The sequence below is a fragment of the Podarcis vaucheri genome, assembly GCF_965113315.1.
Source record: "Podarcis vaucheri genome assembly, chromosome: 1".
Taxonomy (NCBI): domain Eukaryota; kingdom Metazoa; phylum Chordata; class Lepidosauria; order Squamata; family Lacertidae; genus Podarcis; species Podarcis vaucheri.
In genome coordinates, this window is record NC_138759.1 from 106,437,439 (window position 1) to 106,456,904 (window position 19,466).

Genomic DNA, 19,466 nt, shown 5'->3' on the forward strand with positions numbered 1-19,466 from the left:
CAGGATCTGATCACCTGCTATTTATAGCCCGTTCCGTAAGGATGGGTACCGTTGTTAAAACAATGTTACATCAATACAACAGCTTTTGCTAATGTGTGAATTGATGCGTCATGAAAAATGTGCACCAAGTGAAAATCTTTCCCGGTCCTTTACTTACTGGAGGACATTGTGCAAGTTTATCTGCTGCAACCAACTGGACATTCAGGTGTTTGCTTTGTGACTTTCCTCTTGATTTGATCAGTCGCTGCAGGACCTGAAAGAAGAAAAAACAAGCATCAGACTACTTTCAGACTGCATAGCAAGGAGGTAAATTTTGGAGGCATATCAGCTTCCACTTGTTAAACTACGGGTTTGTGATGTGGCTACTGTATATATCGTGGTACGGACAGCTGAGGTTGTGTACCTGTCAGCCATTATCTATAGGGAATCTGTGGTCCTCCAGGTGCTGCTGTTCGACTCCAGTTCCCATCAGTCCAAGCCCGCATGGCCACTGGTCAGGGATGATGGGAGTTGCAGTCCAACAACATCTGGAGGGCGTTTTTGCTAGCAAACGAAAAGATACATTCTAATGATAGTGGGGAACATGTCAAGTACATAGGGATAAAGTAATGCTTCCTTGTGGCAACAATTCCTTATAGGTTTAAAATGATTGTAAGTTACTTAACTATTTTGGATCAGCCCAATTGCATGGATACCCACCATGCTAGCAAACCCTAAGGACGGGCTAAATTGGTAAGCAGCTTACAAACATAATTCCAGTGTAGAGTCAGAAGTATTTTTCATTAGCCTCCTGGTTTGTTACTATAATGTTTGAATGGGCCACAGCTCTTGTCCTAGAAAAGGCAAAATTAAGACAGAAAAAAAAGTGGAGTAAAGACATATGGACCTGAAAAAAAGGAACTGAAATGGCTGTCCCAACCATCATTAGCAGCAAAAATTCTGTTTCTCTGGCCTGATTAGGAGCTCACGTCTCCACAGTTATCTGGGAAGCCCACTTCACATAGTGACCGTCAAGGTTCTGCCAAGCACAAGCAGAATGCAAGGTAAACAGAGGCATTTTTGTGGGAGCGGAAGGGAGGTGAACATCCTATGACACTCAGTTGCTGCACACGATCAGCAAGTTTAGGTCAAGATTCAACAAAGTTGTTGCATATGCAGAAACGCAGAAATGGGACTTCACTCCCTCCCCCTAACCCCTGAAACACCCTAAATCCACTTTGGAGAGGTGGGGGAACCCCCTGAATATGTTTATAGCATGTGCAGGAGGCATGCAGGGAGAAAGGTGTGCAAACATCCTGTTGTGCAAGTGGACTTCATTCCCTGAACGCACACCCTACTTAGTGCTACATTAACTTCCTCAATGTATGTTTTAAAGGAAATTAGCATAAAAAGGAGGAGCGTTCTTTTGGGAAGAATATGAAGTGTATTCAAGACGAAATATTTTAAAGACAAATCTATAAATTTGTACACGCACACACAAAACGTATGTTACCTTTGGAGATGACACTTTAACATGGACAATAATCGGCGCTAAGGATGTTTTAATAAGTTGTGCTGGGTGGTTGATTGTATCTGCATCTAGAACAACCAGCTGCAAGGATCGTGCCAACTCAAAAATACGCTCGATCTCACTCTGTACTTCCGCTGCAAAATGAAAAATGGAGATACCATCATTGACGCGTTCCAAAAACAGGTTGAAATAACTGAATTTGCCATTTCAAAACCTACGGTCCCTTGTCATTTTTATTTATTTATTTTAAATTGGTTTTTACTGAATATTTTATTGTGTTACAAAACAAACAAACAAGGAAAAGCAGCTAGAAATGTAACTAGACCCTGGAAAAGCCCATCAGGAGCGAACATAGACCACTGGTACCAAAATATATGGGAAACTGCCCTACTAGAAAAGTTAACCAACAAACTTAAACTGGCATGGGGCCAAGCAAAGGAGGATGCCTTCACCCCTGTGTGGATCCCCTTTATCATATACACAGCCCAACAAGACAATGATCTATCCCCCACAGCAGCATACAAATCAATAGGGCTTATCTGACCCCACAATCCCTCCCTGTCTCACACATACAATCAAACCACACTGCAACCAACCAAGCTCTGGACCCTCCAATCTCTCGCAATGCCATTTTTATTTATCAGTTCTAGTGCCGGTGTGCTTGAAGTTAGGAATACCTTTGACACGTTCTTCATAAAATTTCCATATATTTTATTATTATTTATTTTATTCATTAAGTTTCTATACCACACTTCATTCAAAGATCACAAGGTGGTTTACAATATAAAGGTTCATAAACTTTATACCGTTGTGAACAAACGCACCATAACATTTCACCTTTCTTGCAATTTCTCAAGCTGATGCTAAGCATACACTTACCGTCTCCCCGCTGCCTGCCCCACCACTCCTGGGACAGCAATCACGCGCTGCGTCTCCCTGCTGTCCCCGGACCTGATCTACAGGCGGGCGGCGGGGAGAAGAGCGCGTCTCCCTGCTGTCCCAGGAGTGGTGGGGCAGGCAGCGGGGAGAAGCACTCTTCTCCCCGCTGTCAGCCTCCAAACCACTTCGGGAGACAGCGGGATGGCGGCGTTCTGCCTCCCTCTGTCCCCCGACCTTGTGGGGCTGGCGCTGGGGCTCTCCTGAAGCCTGGAGAGCGAGAGGGGTCGGTGCGCACCGACCCCTCTCACTCTCCAGGCTTCAGTGAAAGCCTGCATTCGCCCCATAGGACGCACCCACATTTCCCCTTCATTTTTGGAGGGGAAAAAGTGCGTCCTATAGGGCGAAAAATACGGTATATAGCAAACACGAAACTTTGCTCGCTAGTTCTTGAGAGGTGACAATATGGTCTTAACCCCCTATGCAGAGCTTTAGAAAACCTTTTTTAAAAAAGCAATAGCCAGGCTGCGGCAGAGGCAAGCAAGTTTTGTGCATTCTCCCTCTGAAGGGCAAGAAAGTCAGTAGGGCAACAACTGGACACCCGTAAAAACAAACAAACAAAAACCTCCATGCACAAGTGTCACTATGTACGGTACTTCTACTAAGGTCTTACCTAAACTGGACCTGGTGTTTGACCGCTCAATTATTGCCCTCTTGCTTGGATTATTTAGAACAGACCTCTTAGCAAGAGAAATGTCAGCTGTCACTCTAGTTATTGATATCCTACAAAGAAAAACAGAGTATAAAATAACTTCGGTCAAGGTTTCAGAATAAAAATTGTGGTGCACTGCCGTTTACATTGTAAACTTTACGTTATGTACCAGAAAAACCAGGCATGCCAGCTGCTGCTTATCCACAAATTAAAGTGTTGGTGAGGCAGACAAGTCAAAATTCTAAAAAATGACTTCTATTACAGTAGATCTTTATGTACGGAAGACCACGCAAAACAACAACAACAATTTATTATTTATACCCCGCCCACAAAAACTAAACAAACAAACAAACCCCAAGACTTAATAACAACACAGACAGACAAGATTTACAGAACACCAAAAAACATTATTGTTCACTCATTTCTATTCCACAATGCTTCTATTTTACCCTAAATACATCATTTGGATGCATATTCTATTAAAATAGTTGGGATTAAGCTACATCTTGAATGTCTAGACTTGGAGATGCCGGTCCGTAAATATCTCCGTTCCATCAATTTAAACTGTGAGGATGCAATCAGATCAGCAGTTTTGAGTGTGATGTGTTATGGCTGTTCAGTCAAAGGCTTGTGATGCAGCCTCTGACCTGACATTGTTGAACAATTCTTGGTGCCTCCTCCCCATCATGCAAAAGCATGTACCTCCTAAGGAACTACAAGCCTTCCCTATGATTGGTATGGGCAGTAACTGCGTCTAGTATCTTCTGATCATTTTCCTCTCTCACCCCTTTCCTCCTTTAAAAAATCCCATTTGCCATTGTCACTGTGTGTCAGATTAAACCTTTTTCATAAAAAAAGAAAAGAAAAATGTATCACTGCTGCATCCCTACCCTTTTCTGACAAATCAAGTTTATGCTTCTTGTGTTGACTGAGCCACTAAATTTGTATTTTCTCCCCTACAGATGGGAACACGTGATAAGGGATTTGTCGCCATGTTCCAAGATGCAGATATTATTATTATTTGATTATTATTTACCTTCACCATTCTTCAAACAAATGAATATTCAGATAAAGATATGAGGTGGTATTCAACTAAGTTTTACTCAAAGAAGACCCACTGAAATTAATTAGAATGACTATGTTAGATCCATTAATTTCAATGGGCAAAACTAAAGTTGAATCCCACCCACACAGCTTGAGGGCCCTCAGTATGAAAGAAATGCTACTCTGTAGAGTAGAAAGGAGAAATCAGACCCTCTTAGGATGATCTTTCATTTCTTCTTTTGTGCCAAACAGATATAGCTGATACTTGTTGGTAATGATGCTCCTCAGTATCTTCCACGTATGATACAAAAATATGCTCCACAAAGGGTTTATTCATAGCAACCCTTGACTTGCCATTGACAGTTGCCATGGTTTCCTATAGGAAAACAATGACGTCCAGTTACCATAGTCATATGCTGTACTGAAAGACATCTGACAGCAGCAGTGACAGAACACCTGCTCTGTGTTCCACACTTAATATAAATGCCTGTTTCCAAAGCCATGCAACAAGCTGCAGAGATATAAGATTATTTCAGAACTTCAGGAGAGGGGAGTGCGAGGGTGCCAATGAGAGCCAACACCTCAACCGTGAGAGAATTCAAAGAGATGACGCATTTAGCTGCAGAAATGTTTCATCTGACAAGTGCCTACATAACAATGATCACCTCTGAAGGGTGGGTTCGTGCCACCTTGGCAATGCAAAGAGAAAAATTGGAAAACTTGTATGCAAGAGTATTCCATATTTGTGTGTGTGTGTGTGTGTGTGTGTGTGTGTGTGTGTATGCATGTGCGCAATAATATTCTGCTATACAGTGGAACCTTGGTTCTTGAACTTAATCTGTTACGGAAGTCCATTCGACTCCTGAAACTGTTCAAAAACCAAGGCAAGACTTCCGATTGGCTGTAGGAGCTTCCTGCACTCAAGCAGAAGCCGCGTCGGACGTCCGGCTTCCAAAATATGTTAAAAAACCATAACACTGACTTCTGGGTTTGTGGCGTTCGGGAGCCGATTTGTTCGACAACTAAGCCGTTCAAGAACCAATGTATGACTGTACTTATACTTTTCTGATCTATGGCAGAGCAAGGAGGAGCAACAGCTTCTCTGGACATAAGCTTTTCTCAATAGTCCCTCAACTCCTGGTGACACAAACACATTTGGGAGTCAGATTAGAATAAACTTCATCCCCATTCAGGGGTGCTTGCTCCCCTGTTCATCAGCATAGGAGCAAGGATGTGTCAAGTAGTCCATCACCTTTCGTGCAAAGAGAACAGCCAAACTGCATGCACAGAAGATTCTGCATGACCCCAAATCCTGCACTATCAGCATTCTAGGTTGAAAGGAACCTCCTTCATGCACAGTGCTCTGTCACTGCAGTCACTCATGCTCTTCACATGAAGACCAGTGGAGCTGGGCTAATTGACAGGTCCCTGCTCCTATGCTGGGAAATATGGGGGCCAGAACAACCACACACAACTTTAGTTGCATCTGACATTTTGGTCCAAAGAAGGTAACTCAAGGAGTCTGTTGCACCAACAAAGAGATCCATGTAGTTAACATGGGAAGGGTGAAATCAGTTGACCCCTTGAACAAGAAATGCATGATTTCTAAAAAAAAAAAAACAACCAGAACAGGACCCACTAATGGTAAGAAGGAAGCTTGAGGATGTGTCACCAGCTTCAGACTTACTTTAAGTCCATTCATGAACCACTGTCAGGGAACTGACATCGGAGCTAGAGGCGGAGGGAAGGCTCTCAAATGATGCTGGAGAAGGGCCCAGCAGGGAGAGAGGCAGCTCCGCAGATGGGGAAGCAAATCAGCGCAACACCAGGGATATAGAGGGGCTGATGGAATCGGCGAGAGGGCTCCAGGACTCTTCACCGGACACCAGCGGGGAGAGCACGGGTCCTCCGCTACCCACGCCCACCCTGCGCAGAAGACTTCCGCGCAGAGAGAGTAGGAGGAGACTGGGTGTCAAACAACTTTTATGTTGGAAAAGATTTAAGAAACGCCCACTGATGGATTCTGCTAGCGACTGAGGCAGCCACGAAGTGAAGGGCTGCCCAGACTGAAAGGTTTAGCAAGGCAACAAAGCCTGGAGAGGCAGCAACTTACGCACGAGCAACCCATACACATTACAACCACCCATTGGTAAAAGGGCATCACTCAGTTTAAAACAGATACAATAAAACCACAAGAGCAAAGACAAAAATGACTGCCCCTAAAGAACTTACAATGATGTATTTCTATTGTTAAAAGTCTAAAAGGAAGCTTTCAAGTTCAATTAAAGATCCGCAATAAAATAGCAAAGGAGTTAACAATAGGAATTTATGAATCAAAAGTAGTTTTGCGCCTGGAAACAAACTGGGATCCGATAAAGATCTGAAAATATAAGATTATTTATAAGTAGGGGTGGGCAAATCTGCCAACTTCAGTTTCTCAATTTTTGAGAAGTTCTGAATCACAGAATTGTGGAGTTGGAAGGGCCCCCATGGATATTCATACACATTTTGATCCACGTTTTCCCCAAAATATGCATTTTTGCAAGTAATTTTTTCTAATACAATACATTTTTGTATGTTCTTTTCATCAATATACATTTTGCGTATTTGTTTTTAACGGGGTTTTTGGATAATTTTCTTGTTTTATTCTTTTCGTAAAGTACTACTAGGGGGTTTGATTACAATCAAATGATATCTTGTGAAATAAATAAAAAAATCATTTTTATACGTTTTATTTGGTTGCAGAATTGCATCACAAAATTTAGATAATGGTGAATGTCAAGGAAATGCTGTGTTACAGTTCATGTACTGGTTCTGGAAGGTTTGGCAAATGGACTGAATGAATTTCTCCCCCATACCTACTTTTAAGACCAGTTAAGATCCAGACTCCCATGTTTTGAACCAGCTGACGTTTCCAGGCACCTTTTTTCAGAGCAGCCTCACGTATAATGCACGACATTTATCAAGTCTACCTAGATGCTACCAGGGCGTGGGACAACTGTAACCAGATCACCTCATTCCTGTAAGGGGACACAGCTGGTGTGTCAAGCCAAGTTGGTAAAAGCCAGTCTGGATTCAGCTTTGCTCAGACCTTAAACCTGATTGGGGTCTCCTCAGAGGGGGATCAGAGCAATTTTGCCAACTTTGGTTGCCACATTAGGGCACAACCCTCCAGTAGTCACACACTACCAGTGACCCTGAAGAGCTAATGGATTCAGAACTACCCCAGGATATAGCTACCCACAACAGCGGGGATTCGAACCACCAACCTTCTGATCAGCAAGTCCTAGGCTCTGTGGTTTAACCCACAGCGCCACCCGCGTCCCATAAATGCCCCTTATGGAACAGCAATTTTAAAAAACCATGGATTCTCCACCTACAGCCAAAGTGTCCTTCAGCTACACAAGAAATTGTGTTCCAAAAAGTGAGAAGTGGCAGGGTTCCAAAATTGTGCCAGGCTCAGAAAAAGGTTGGCAGGATCTCCATTTTATGAAGATAACCAGCACATCTTGTTTACATTTCTAGTCCAGCTTTCCTGTTCAAGCTGTTTTGTGAAGCCACAGACCACATCAATATTCCAGTTGTGTGTGTGTACCTCCCCATACACACACAAAGGACACAGCACGTCCCTCACCAGTACCAATATTAGACCCAAAGGCTTGGAAATATCCCAAGGCCTAATGCTCTGTTATTGAAATCAATGATTTGCAATGATAATCCAGAAACAGCAGCATTGTTTTTCAAAAGGGGGGGGGGAGTCTGAGCTTCCTGAAATGCAAGAATTCACGGTATGAAGCTACTACTGATGGTTATGAAGGGCTTTGATACTCGCACAGCTGGGCGCATGTTGTGCATGTGGTGTTAACATTTTGCATTAGGAACATTTTGCATTAGGAAACATATTCAGAGTAAGAACTGTTGGACTCGGGTATTCCCTCAGAAACTCAGTTCAAAAACTTTCCAGCTTGTCATGGAATATATCATTCCTTCTTCATATGTTTAGGGACAGAATGACAGGGTAAAAATATGTGGATAAATTCTGTTTTGAAAAAAGTGTTTCATAAGGCCCTGTCAGATCTTGGCATGGTTTTAAGACCTAGTGGGTTGGCTGCTGGTCTAACTGCATCAGAGGAAGGTGTACAAACAAAACTAGCCTGACATACGTGAGAGAGGATTGTGGAACCACTGACGCTACTTTTTAGGGGTTTTCAGAACTTCATTCAAAGATAGGGAGCACAAGTTTAGCTAGTGTCCTCCTCACACACAATATATTAATTACCTCAGCTGGGAAGATGAGGAGAAAGATGAAAGGGGAAAGATGAAATCCCAAGGGTGAACAAAATAAATAAATAATCAGCCCAGTGCATTTCAAACTTGGGTCATAAAACACACTACAGAACACAGTGTTGTGCTTCTTAACTGGAAGAGTCCCACAAACATCCCAAAATGGTTCAGTGAAATTTGAAAATCTCCCACCTTAGGAACTTCATTTCCCCGCTCTTGTCTTGGCCAATAACCTGTCCCTCCAACAATGAGAGTGTCCATGAGTAACAACATAGTGTGATCTTGTAGCCTTCAGTGCTGAATAGTCCAAAGATTGTGTTGTGTGACAAAGCAGGCAGGGTATATGACACAACTGATTTAGATGACTTATTGTGTGTGAGGGAGGGAGACAGCCTTGGAGGTCTAACAGGACATCATGACATGTTGCAGGGGGTTCCTCAACCAAAAGAGGGTTGAAAACCACTGGGGTCATTTCTAGCTCTGCCTGGATATGCCAGGGACCGAACCTGGGGCCTTCTGCCAACAAAGCTAATGCTCCACAACAGCGCTATTCTGATTGGATTATCCAGTGCTATTTTCTAGAAAATGAGGTGCCAGTTCTCACCATGAACGCCTCCCTTGTTCTCTTATAATAGGAATGGCACCCACCTGTGAGTTCCAGTGAGTTTCAGCTTTTTTTAAAAAAGCCCTGGTTATCACTGGAAATGCTGTGCAAACCAAGTATTTTATTGACAGAAGACAGGTAAGGTTTCACTTGATTGAACAACAAAGTCTTATGCTGGGATGGGAGGAGACAACATTTAACACAAATCCTACAATCCTCATTTCACTCATATCACTGCTATTGCACACTAGCGCTTACAGTGGTACCTCGGGTTACATACGCTTCAGGTTACATACGCTTCAGGTTACAGATTCCGCTAACCCAGAAATATTACCTCAGGTTAAGAACTTTGCTTCAGGATGAGAACAGAAATTGTGCTCCAGCGGCGTGGCAGCAGCAGGAGGCCCCATTAGCTAAAGTGGTGCATCAGGTTAAGAACAGTTTCAGGTTAAGTACGGACCTCCGGGACCAATTAAGTACTTAACCTGAGGTAGCACTGTATAGGCCTTCACCTACATTATCTCATGGCGAACCTGTGGCCCTCCAGATGTTGCTGGACTGCAACTCCCATTATCCCTCACCATTGGCAAAGATGACTGGGGCTGATGGGAGTTACAGTGCAGCAGCAACTGCACTGTTACACAGTGGAGTGGTCGTGTCCGGGGTTCTAGCTGCTTCTCCATTTTATTCCTCCTTCCTGCCTCCAGACTTCCATTTTTCTTTCTCTCAGCCATCAGTCAGAATTCAAGGACCCCTAAGCTGTTCTTGTGTTTACAACCCCCTCCTTTAATTGCTTTCTCTCCCCCTCCCTCCCTCTTCCTCCCCCCCCCCTCTCTCTCTCTCTCTCTCTCACACACACACACACACACACACACACACACACTTATGCAAAGCTTGGGCATTTTCTGAGCCTGCTGGTATTTTCTCCTCATGCATTGGTGGTGCTTTTTTTGACTACATAAGGCTACATTCAGATAATCTTTGCTGTTAGTATATAGACAAAGATCTACCATTCTAAAATTGTTTCAGACCAAGCACATATCAATTAAAATGCATCTCAGCTTCAGTGGAAAATGGCTGTTTTCTGTTTGCTTGGATGGTTTTCTGTTCGGTGCTTTTGAAGCAAACAGAGGACACACTCTTTTTCTGGGCACTGCCATCTCAAGCAGCAGTTTTATTTCTCACTACTGAGCAAATATTGGCTGCCCTCAGCACTTTGTTCTGTACACTGTTTAAATTTTCTCAACATCCGATAGGTAGTCATGTGCCAGGTTGCAATTAAAGTTATTTTGAGTTTCACAATCAGTTTTTTAAGTGTGTTAAACATATAACAGGAAAGCTTTGGCTGAAATAAATCCAACAAAATGGCAGCTTAGAAATTACTTTATGAATGCTTTAGGTAGGTTGTTATTGTTTTTGCAGATAATGTTGTTCAATTCTTTTTGTAAGCCGCTTTGAAGCTTTATTACAATCAAGCAGTATATAAGCCTTGTGAAACAAACAAACAAGATGCCATTACCATTTAAAGGCCTCTAGTTTCCAAAGTCTGGTTTTTTAAAAATAGCTGACACAATAATTAATATTGCTAGCTCTTGTATTATATATAACAAAACAAATGAACACCGTTGCATCTATAGCTGTTGCTCCCATGAACACCGCTGCATCTATAGCTGTTGCTCCCAGTTTTGAATGCATTCAGGAACTTACACCAACAATGCTCTCCAATTTCCACTGGAATCATTGTACATGTGATGTATGATCAGCTGATCTTGGCTGCATCCTGATGCAGAAAATATTGAATGCTGAGGGACAATGGCATACATCTATGGTTACCAGAAAATCGCCCATGAGTACTGTTGCCACCAGAATTTTTAACTAGAGGGTTCTGTATGGTGAACTCATGGATTAACAGGGCATCACAGACATTTGAGACCCCAAATTCTGCCATCACTCAGGCTTTCCCACAGAGCTTGCCCTGCCCTACATTATGCTCAGCACTAACCACACAGCTCTCCCTTGTTTGGTGGTAGCAGTAGCAACAAGAAACCACAGTGTTACGTCTGTTAGACCCCAGGTGTAGACCTTTAACACTGGTGCACAAATGCAGCAGCATCTAGGACCACCAGAAAGCACGGGGAATGCATTTCAAACCATGGTTACCGATGCCTTTATATAGTTCCTATGTTTCCTGCCACCTCCAGATGCTGGTTAGCAGTAACCATGTCAACCAGGAACCTTGACGCTGGCCTGGAAGCTGTTGTTATTTGCTGCCCACCACAGTTACCATGCAGGTATGTGTCTAGGGGTTAACAGGATCCCCACTTTGAGCCCCAGCTGCCACTGCTACTCCAAGATAACTGTAAAGGAAGGAGGAGATCAAGCAGCAGGAGAGGGGCTCCAAGATGAGATACTGAGACTGGATTACCACTGAATCCTGATAAGGTCAGGGGCAAATACAATGGGCCCAAACTTTAGAATGGGTGCATCTTCCAAAATGATTTATTTTAATGTGTGTGCACCCGCGTTGCTCAAGTTCAAACCATTCAGAACTGCTCACCCATCATTACCTGGGAGATTAATAAGGCCTTGCCAAATAATGTTTTTACCACCAATATGTCACTCTGATGAGAAGAAAGTTGTAAAGTAAAGTAAAATAAAATCAACATCTATGATTGTGACTATTCCCTGCACATCTTTCTTCCAGATGTTTTCTGCTGTTTGCCAAGAAGTGTGCTTGTGAAATTACTATGGAGTCGACCAAGAATCATTCAGATAGCAAAAGCAGTGAGCAAATGAATCTTTTGGAGAAAGTAAAAGCTTGACTGAAGCAGCGAAAAGCAGGAAATGTGGCTGACAAGAGTGCACATTTTGTAGAGCAGCCATTTATAGGCTAAAGTCCAGCCTAGCCATTAAGCATGTAGCAATTAGGCATGAAAAAAACCTCCCTTTACAAAAATAGCGGCATCTGGAACTAGACACTCAGTTCCACTCATCTACATCACCGTATTGTAAATTTTGTGCAAGAATCACAACACTGATAGGTAAGCGTAATAAGCTGCAAAGAAGCCCACTTTTCTGTCAAAAAGTAGTTTATTTTCACCTATTTGGACCTTAGTTTGAAAGGTATTAGGTATATTTGTGGCCTCTTTCTTGCTCACTTTTTAGTGGAGTGGGTTGTATGCCTATATACAGGATGTGTTTTCCTTGTTTTGGGTTTTTTATACTTCATTTTTAATGTATGCATTACCTTGCAAGTTGCTTTGGGTCATTTTTCATGCAAAAGGCAACCAAAAATGAAATTTTTAAAAAATCTAGTTGGCCACTGTGAAAACAGGAGGTTGGACTTGACGGTCCTGTGGCTTGATCCAGCATGGCTCTTATGTTCTTACTCATCCATTATTGCTTCACGAGGGGGCAAAAGTCTCCCTCTTACCCTCATCTGCCTACAAATAAGAAATCTTAGTAATGTAATCTCTATTTTGAACCCTTACCCTGGACAGATTGAAATACCATGAAACAATAGCAGAGAACAGCTGGCAGCTCCAAATTAGCAGCTCTTTGGGACAGGCCAGCTATTTTGGGGTCAACCATTATTCTCAGCAAGTATAATACTGTTTTACTGGCTTTTATGTTGCACCTTGTTTTTAATGATACTCCTTTTATGTTGCATTTTTGTATATTGATTTTTAAATGTTAAAAATAAATCAATCAAATTGAAATAAATCAAATTGAATTTTTTACACCACCTTTTAAAAAATATTGTGGTTCTGCAGAGGTTTGGTCAACTTGGGTCGTTAACATGTACAGAAAATTAATGTGCTGTAGAAAAAGTCACTTTTTAGATCCTTGGTTATGCATTGCACGGCAACAATGATTTCTCTAAGTTGGGCACTGAATTTTTCTTGAGAAAAAAGACAACTACATTCCATCTATTTCAACTTTTAGCATTAATTCATCCAGGTTCAAGATTGATTCTGTTGTTAGATCTATGCAGTTATGCAGCCAAACATAGTAATGCAACACAATTAATGCAAATAATTAAGAAGGCTGCGTTCCAAGGTTAAGTGAAAGAATATAAGCAAGAGCTAGGGGGCTATGTTGACACATACAATGGAAGCAATCAAAATGGAAGTTCCAGATGGAATCATTCGTACAGAGCAGGAAACATGAAAGAGAACTTTATTCCTCACCTCCCATCAAACCTGTGCTTCAGGAAGTCAAACAGGGCTTTCTGCATCATGTCTGTCACCTTTCAGGGATGAGGAATATTGAGGAAGGATTGAGAACAGAGATAAAGAAGCCCGAGGTAAGAAAAGAGTTGGAAAGTAAAGACATTTGTGAACAGCCAATGCCCATTACATTGGTGTGAACATTTCAACTATGGGATACCCTCATTGGTCAGATCTCCTTCGACTGACAAATCCACTTTCTAGCTATACAGAAGGAATTAAATACATCGACTCTTCCCAACATTTGCAAATGAGATACCCCAAAGCGAGAGCTCTGCTTCCTTCATAAATAAAAAGGATATTCACAACACTCCCCAAACTATGTTGGCAATATGCAGAAATGAGAGGGTTTCTACCCTTTAACCCCACAGTGCAAGATTCAATCTGAACAGGTTTTAAACTGCCCTGGGAGGGAGCTCAAGATAAGAACATTAGTTTTATTTTAATTTTTAAAAACCATGTTCTCTAAGTTGCATTGCTCTGCAGCTTAAAGCATGTGTTTCACTTTGCATATATTATTCTGTCCAAAGTAAAAGGCGGCATTTCTCCCCAAAAGAGCAGGCAGAGTGATCAGATCAGGGAATAAAGCTGTGGGAACTGGTGGTCCACTTCTGGCAATCCAGATGTGAGCAGTCGCCTCACTTTGGATTTTATAGATCTATGGTCCTACCAGGAATGTAGATGGAAATCCACAGGCCAGAGCAGTGCATTTTGGGTAATTAACCATGTGCAGGTGGTTAATTGCTTATAGGGAACTGAGCCTGGTTCTCATTCAAAAGCAGCAGCAGCACCCACCCAGTACTTGAATGGTTCGGGGGGGGGGAGCAGCAAAGAGGGTTGTGAAGGGCGGACCAAGCAAAGAGTTTAATAGTAACTAACGGGAATGTTTACCTCATAGCCTTTTAGCGAGGGGCCAACTAGCACAACAGGCCTCATGGATGGTACTACATCGTAGGGTGGGATGTGTTCCGTCTAAAACAAGAATGGCATGTCCAATAAATGTATTGTCTTGAATGGATATTGTATGCTATTTCTACAGGGCAAAAGGTGGGAGTTTGTATACTTACCACTTTCTGTTTCTGTTTTGCTGAAAGATCAATAAATAAATAAATAAATATTACTTTGCTTAACCATGTAAAAAGTCACGCAGCATGCAAACTATGCATTGAACAGCAATTCCATCTGATGGTAGCCGAAACAATTAGAAAAGCTAACAGTAATGAATTTGCACATCTCTTGTCTTCCTTCTGAAGAAGCAGTATTGTTTAGTTTGATGAGTGCATTTCAGTTGCTCGTTCCATTCATGTTCACCCCAGGATCCCCAGTTCAGGATCCCACCCTCCACCACAATTCATCTAGAACCAAAGGGTTTCCTTCGCCTTAGGTAGTAGTACTCTTCAAATCTCCTCTTAGTCACATGCAGTGACTTCCAGTGAGGCAGGCATCTAAATGACCCAAGCCTGGGCTGTGGTGTGTGTGTGTGCACGCACGCATGCGCACATGCACAATCACATGGGTCTCTCTCCCCCAACAGCATGTCAGTAACAAAGACTCATGCAGTTGGCTGAACCCACAAAGCAGAGGCATTTAGATACAGCCCACAGCCAAATGATGGTCTACTCAGATACAAGCAGCCCCCACATTGCTGCTGGGAGGTCTCAAGGGCACCAGCACATTCCATATAGTATAAAGCAAAATTCAGCTGCAAGCCTACTTCTCTAGGGCCTGCTTAGAAGTCAGTAAAAACATTTTCATTGGTCACAAACCAACAAGGACCATTTTTACAACCAAAGTTTTTTTTCACAGGCATTATTCAAAAGCAGCAACAGATCAAAAACAGCTATAAGATGTATCCTATGCAGAAAGCAAAACAGCTGCAGTAACTGGGTTTTGCCCCCTTTACATATCCATTTTGATATACCTATTTCTCAAGTTAAAATTTATTATATTTACTCCTTATAAACAGTAAGCTCGGCTCAAAAATCCTTCAAAGCTGCAATTAATTCAATATAAGCAGCTGCTTTATTCCATCACCCCACAGTAACCCTATTAGCATGAATGCAGGTTTGAACTAGGATTGCACAATAGATGGTGTCCTGCCTCCACAATCAAAGTTACCTTTAAAATTTAAGTGACTTCATTTTAACAGATATTAACACTCACCAGTGGAAGTGGGTGTAGCTCGAAAAGTACCAGACACCATTTCTCCAAGGCTTGAAGAAGAATTCCCACTTGATTTCCTACATTGTGAAGAATCTCCAATTAATATGTTGAGCAATCAGAGGATGATACTCAATAGGGTTTCAATTTTATTAAAGAACACACAGATTTATCTGTCCATTCTTTCTCCCATAAGGGAAAAAGAGACACTAAATAAATACGCATCAGGATAAGCGAAGAAGAAGTTGATAAAATGAAAAATCCACATACAAACTATAATAAAATAACTACAAGGCAGAGAAATGCAATTATGCCCCCTTTAATCTCATCGTTTCCATACTCTCTGGTCAGTAAGTTACATTTGTGGACAGATCATCTTTCGATATTCTTCTAATTATTCAGTCACACACAATTCTCTACAAAGACTACCAAATCAGCCATTTTTCTTAGGCCCCAATTGTGTGGCAAAAGAATTGCACTGACTCTGAGAATTTCCCTCACTGCTCTGGAATTCTCTTTATGAATTCGTCATGATTTGCCTACACAAAGGTTATGCAGAGGTTAGGCTACATCAGGTCTTTCATGAGCATTCCTTCTGATTTGTTTGCGGGGTGATTATACGATAATAAGAAGAGAAACAGAGTTTGGATTTGATATCCCGCTTTATCACTACCCTAAGGAGTCTCAAAGCAGCTAACATTCTCCTTTCCCTTCCTCCCTCACAACAAACACTCTGTGAGGTAAGTGGGGCTAAGAGACTTCAGAGAAGTGTGACTGGCCCAAGCTCACCCAGCAGCTGCATGTGGAGGAGCAGAGACGCGAACCCAGTTCACCAGATTACGAGACTACCACTCTTAACCATTATACCACGCTGGCTCCCTCATAATAAGCCCTCATGATGATTTGCTTGAACGGTGTTTATACATCTTGCCTGGCATTTAAACTCTCGTTCACCCCCACATTTTCAGTGAATTTTTCTGCCACTTTCCAAACTGCAAAATGTCCATTCTTCACCTTGAGTAAACAAAGGCCACCCTGAGTAACTTACTAAAAAGGCGAAACCAGCTAATAACACAAAGGCTGCACTCAGATTTGTCTATGAGTAAAAGAAGTGTTTTTATCTTACCCTCCATGAAAACGCCCTCTCTTCTGCTCCTGCTGGATCCTGATGTTTTCCAGCCTAAGGGGGCTTGGAATGAAGCCAATCTCACAGCCTTCTTTAACTAATCTTCCTATCCACCAGTCATTGTTATATTTCTGTAACAAACAAGCACTTGATTTGAATCTTCCCATTTAATTGTGAACACAGCTTATTTTGCGAGCTTCTTCCACTACCAGCATCCACTCACCATTCTGCAAAAGCACCTTGCATACTCCTTGCAGTAGCTAATATAATCAGGAATGGGGAATCTGTGGCTGTCCAGATGCCCCACCATCCCTGCTGACCTCTGCCCATGCTGACTGGGACTGATGAGAGGTAGACAGATTCCCTGTCTCTGTTCTAAATGGACTACCCAACAAGCATGATATGTATTAAGAAGAGAACAGGTAGCAAAATGTGGGCACTTTTCTAAAAAGACAGATAGGGAGAACTGCTTGAAATGCGACATGGTGCTTCTGTTTTTTCTCTTCTTCCCTGCTAGTCCTACAACCCTAATCCAAAGATTCACGGACACATTAGCTTTCCCTATGCAGTGAGATTTTGATGTGAGGAAGACAGACAGACAGAAATTATTCACATCCATCTGGAGGAGGTACCATCCTATTACGACAGTAGCTCCATCAGGATGGTACTATTCACTCTTCCCGATCCCTTGAATAAACTCTTAAAAACGTAAGATGCTGGACCAGCATCCTGGTCTCTCAATGGCCAACCACAGACAAGGGAGACCTGAGTGCCCCACTTGTACTTCCCAGCACCTGGTATTCAGAAACATACTGCCTCTGACAGTGGAGGCAGAACATAGCCATCATGACCAGTTAACATTGATAGTCTTAGCCTCCATTAATTTTAATACAGGTTGACCAAGTGCAAATAAGGAAGTGTACACATATCTGTTAATTTTAGCAGTGAATCTGTTGTGGAATCAAACTCACAGCATTTTGGTACGTGGATCATCTTTCCCCCAAGATTAAACTTAGGTAAAACCTTCTGATTTTCACAAGAAATTAAACCTCACCCTTGTATAAATAATAAAGCTACCTGCTTTTTAAGAACAGTACAGTAAATAGCACCCAACAGGCATTTGAACAAATGCACAAACTCCTTGAAAACCAAAGTGGGCAGCTCACCTGAAGCATTAATGGGGAGACTGCTGGATCCAGGTGTGTGTGTGTATGTTGTTTGGGGCGGGGACAGAAGAGCTGAGCTCATCCTGCCATGGGGGGGTGGGGGTATCACTTGCTGTGTGAAGGTACTCCTGTACGAAGCATAAGCATACATATGCTTTTCTTTGTTACCCATTTTCCATGCATAACTTCCAGTTTGCTGTCCAAGTCAAAGGGCAAGATGGCACCTTTTCCCGATCCATGTGCAAAAGCCAACCGGACTAGAAGCTGAAACTTACTTCAATGTTACTATAAGCAGCCTCTGTTACACCTCAGGGCAGGAAGCTGCCTTAGGGCAAGCTGCATGGCACATATAGCTCTGTCTGCCAACTCTTCCCTGCGACTCTCCACCCCTCAGCACCGGCCACCTGAGGAGGCTGCCTCACTCTGCCTTATGGTAGGACTGGCCCTGACACTTTGCCTCCACATTCATCCTTTTAACTGTGCTGCATGCAGATGTCAAGATATGCATCTGAGTTTTGTTTCAAGGGCGCACAATGTGCATGCTCAAAATACGTAGAGGGATCAAATTTTGTGTCTCTGCCCTATCATTTTGATTCCTAGTCCAGGCCTAGCCACCTCCACCCCTGCAACCTGCCCACGTGTCCACCTGACACTATTATCCTCTCTTCCCTCCCCCCCCCCCACTTTCTTGCAACAGGGAAAAAAATGAATTCATGGTGAGCAATGCAGAATGCAAATGATAAAACTGCAGTGGGACAGGTTTGGAAAGCATATGTCGCTTGCTACTTATACTCACACAACAAAAGTGTGTGTTGGGGGGGATATTGGAAAAGACCGTGCAAATTAAAGAAGTAACAAAGTAAGGGTGAAAGGAAATGTCAGCAAGGAGGAAGAGCAGCGACCTAAGAGACATTTGCGAGGCTCAGTACATAGGCAAGTCCTGGGATTGGATCAGAAATGCAATTAGCAGTACAATACACACATTCATCAGTTGATAGGGTGGGTGTTTATGAGGGTGTTTCATGACATCTGGGAAGTGGGCTACTAGATTATTGGTAAGCCTGTAAAAATGCTTATCCCGTGCCCAAAGTTGAGCTACAAAGATGCTTCGTGCTTAGCAAGGTTACTCCCATTACGAAGCACCTTCCATATGTTCTTCAAGGCATATCTGAATCTTCAGCGTAGGGGTAAGAAGTATATTTCCCTCCTGTTGGTTGCTGAGCCTGGAATGTTTATGCATAGCCAATAATTGTTGTCACTTAATCTGTTTTGAAAGTGCATAATGTATGGTCCAACGGATGACAGATGAGACATCTTGAATACAGAGAGCCATCCATTCTTGCTGACATATCAAGCTTGTTGCGAAAGTGACCTTCCCAGAGGCCGAAGCTAGACATGAAACACAGTTGAGTGCGTATTTTCCCCAAAGACATTCTTTTTTAAAAACAAAAAAACAAAAACCCAGAAGTAGCTGTGAGTTTAATCAATGGAAAAGGTGGGAAGGGGTTGTTCACTCAACCATTTTTCCATCTCCCCAATTCTGTCCCTGGTTTCTTTTCCACCTTGAGGGAGATATATGGGTGAATATTGCTCGAACACATAAAATAATTTCCAGCTCAATGTCATGTCCAGCTCTAAAAGAACTTATATCCTATTAAAAACAATCATGCAGATAAAGTCTCTACTGTAGAGCACTGAGCTGAACACCTTTAAGATGAGACTAGTCATTTAATGAAGAGTTACAGCTGTCCTTAA

The 19,466-nt window shown here is 42.4% G+C and overlaps 1 protein-coding gene across 3 annotated transcripts in view; it reads right to left on the reverse strand.

The window, feature by feature from the left end:
- The window catches only part of CACNB4 (calcium voltage-gated channel auxiliary subunit beta 4), a 154,790-nt gene that overhangs the window by 17,355 nt on the left and 117,969 nt on the right, over positions 1-19,466 (reverse strand). For all 3 annotated transcript variants that reach the window (XR_014213409.1, XM_082198473.1, XM_082198474.1), the window contains 8 exons: positions 16,546-16,676; positions 15,423-15,499; positions 14,327-14,346; positions 14,151-14,231; positions 13,221-13,279; positions 3,060-3,169; positions 1,493-1,644; positions 158-253 (listed from right to left, as the gene is read on the reverse strand). Coding sequence is in view for 2 of the 3 variants with exons in the window: in XM_082198473.1 (XP_082054599.1) it covers positions 158-253; positions 1,493-1,644; positions 3,060-3,169; positions 13,221-13,279; positions 14,151-14,231; positions 14,327-14,346; positions 15,423-15,499; positions 16,546-16,676 (726 nt within the window). In the remaining variant the exon portion in view is untranslated. The remainder of the gene's footprint in view (positions 1-157; positions 254-1,492; positions 1,645-3,059; positions 3,170-13,220; positions 13,280-14,150; positions 14,232-14,326; positions 14,347-15,422; positions 15,500-16,545; positions 16,677-19,466) is intronic.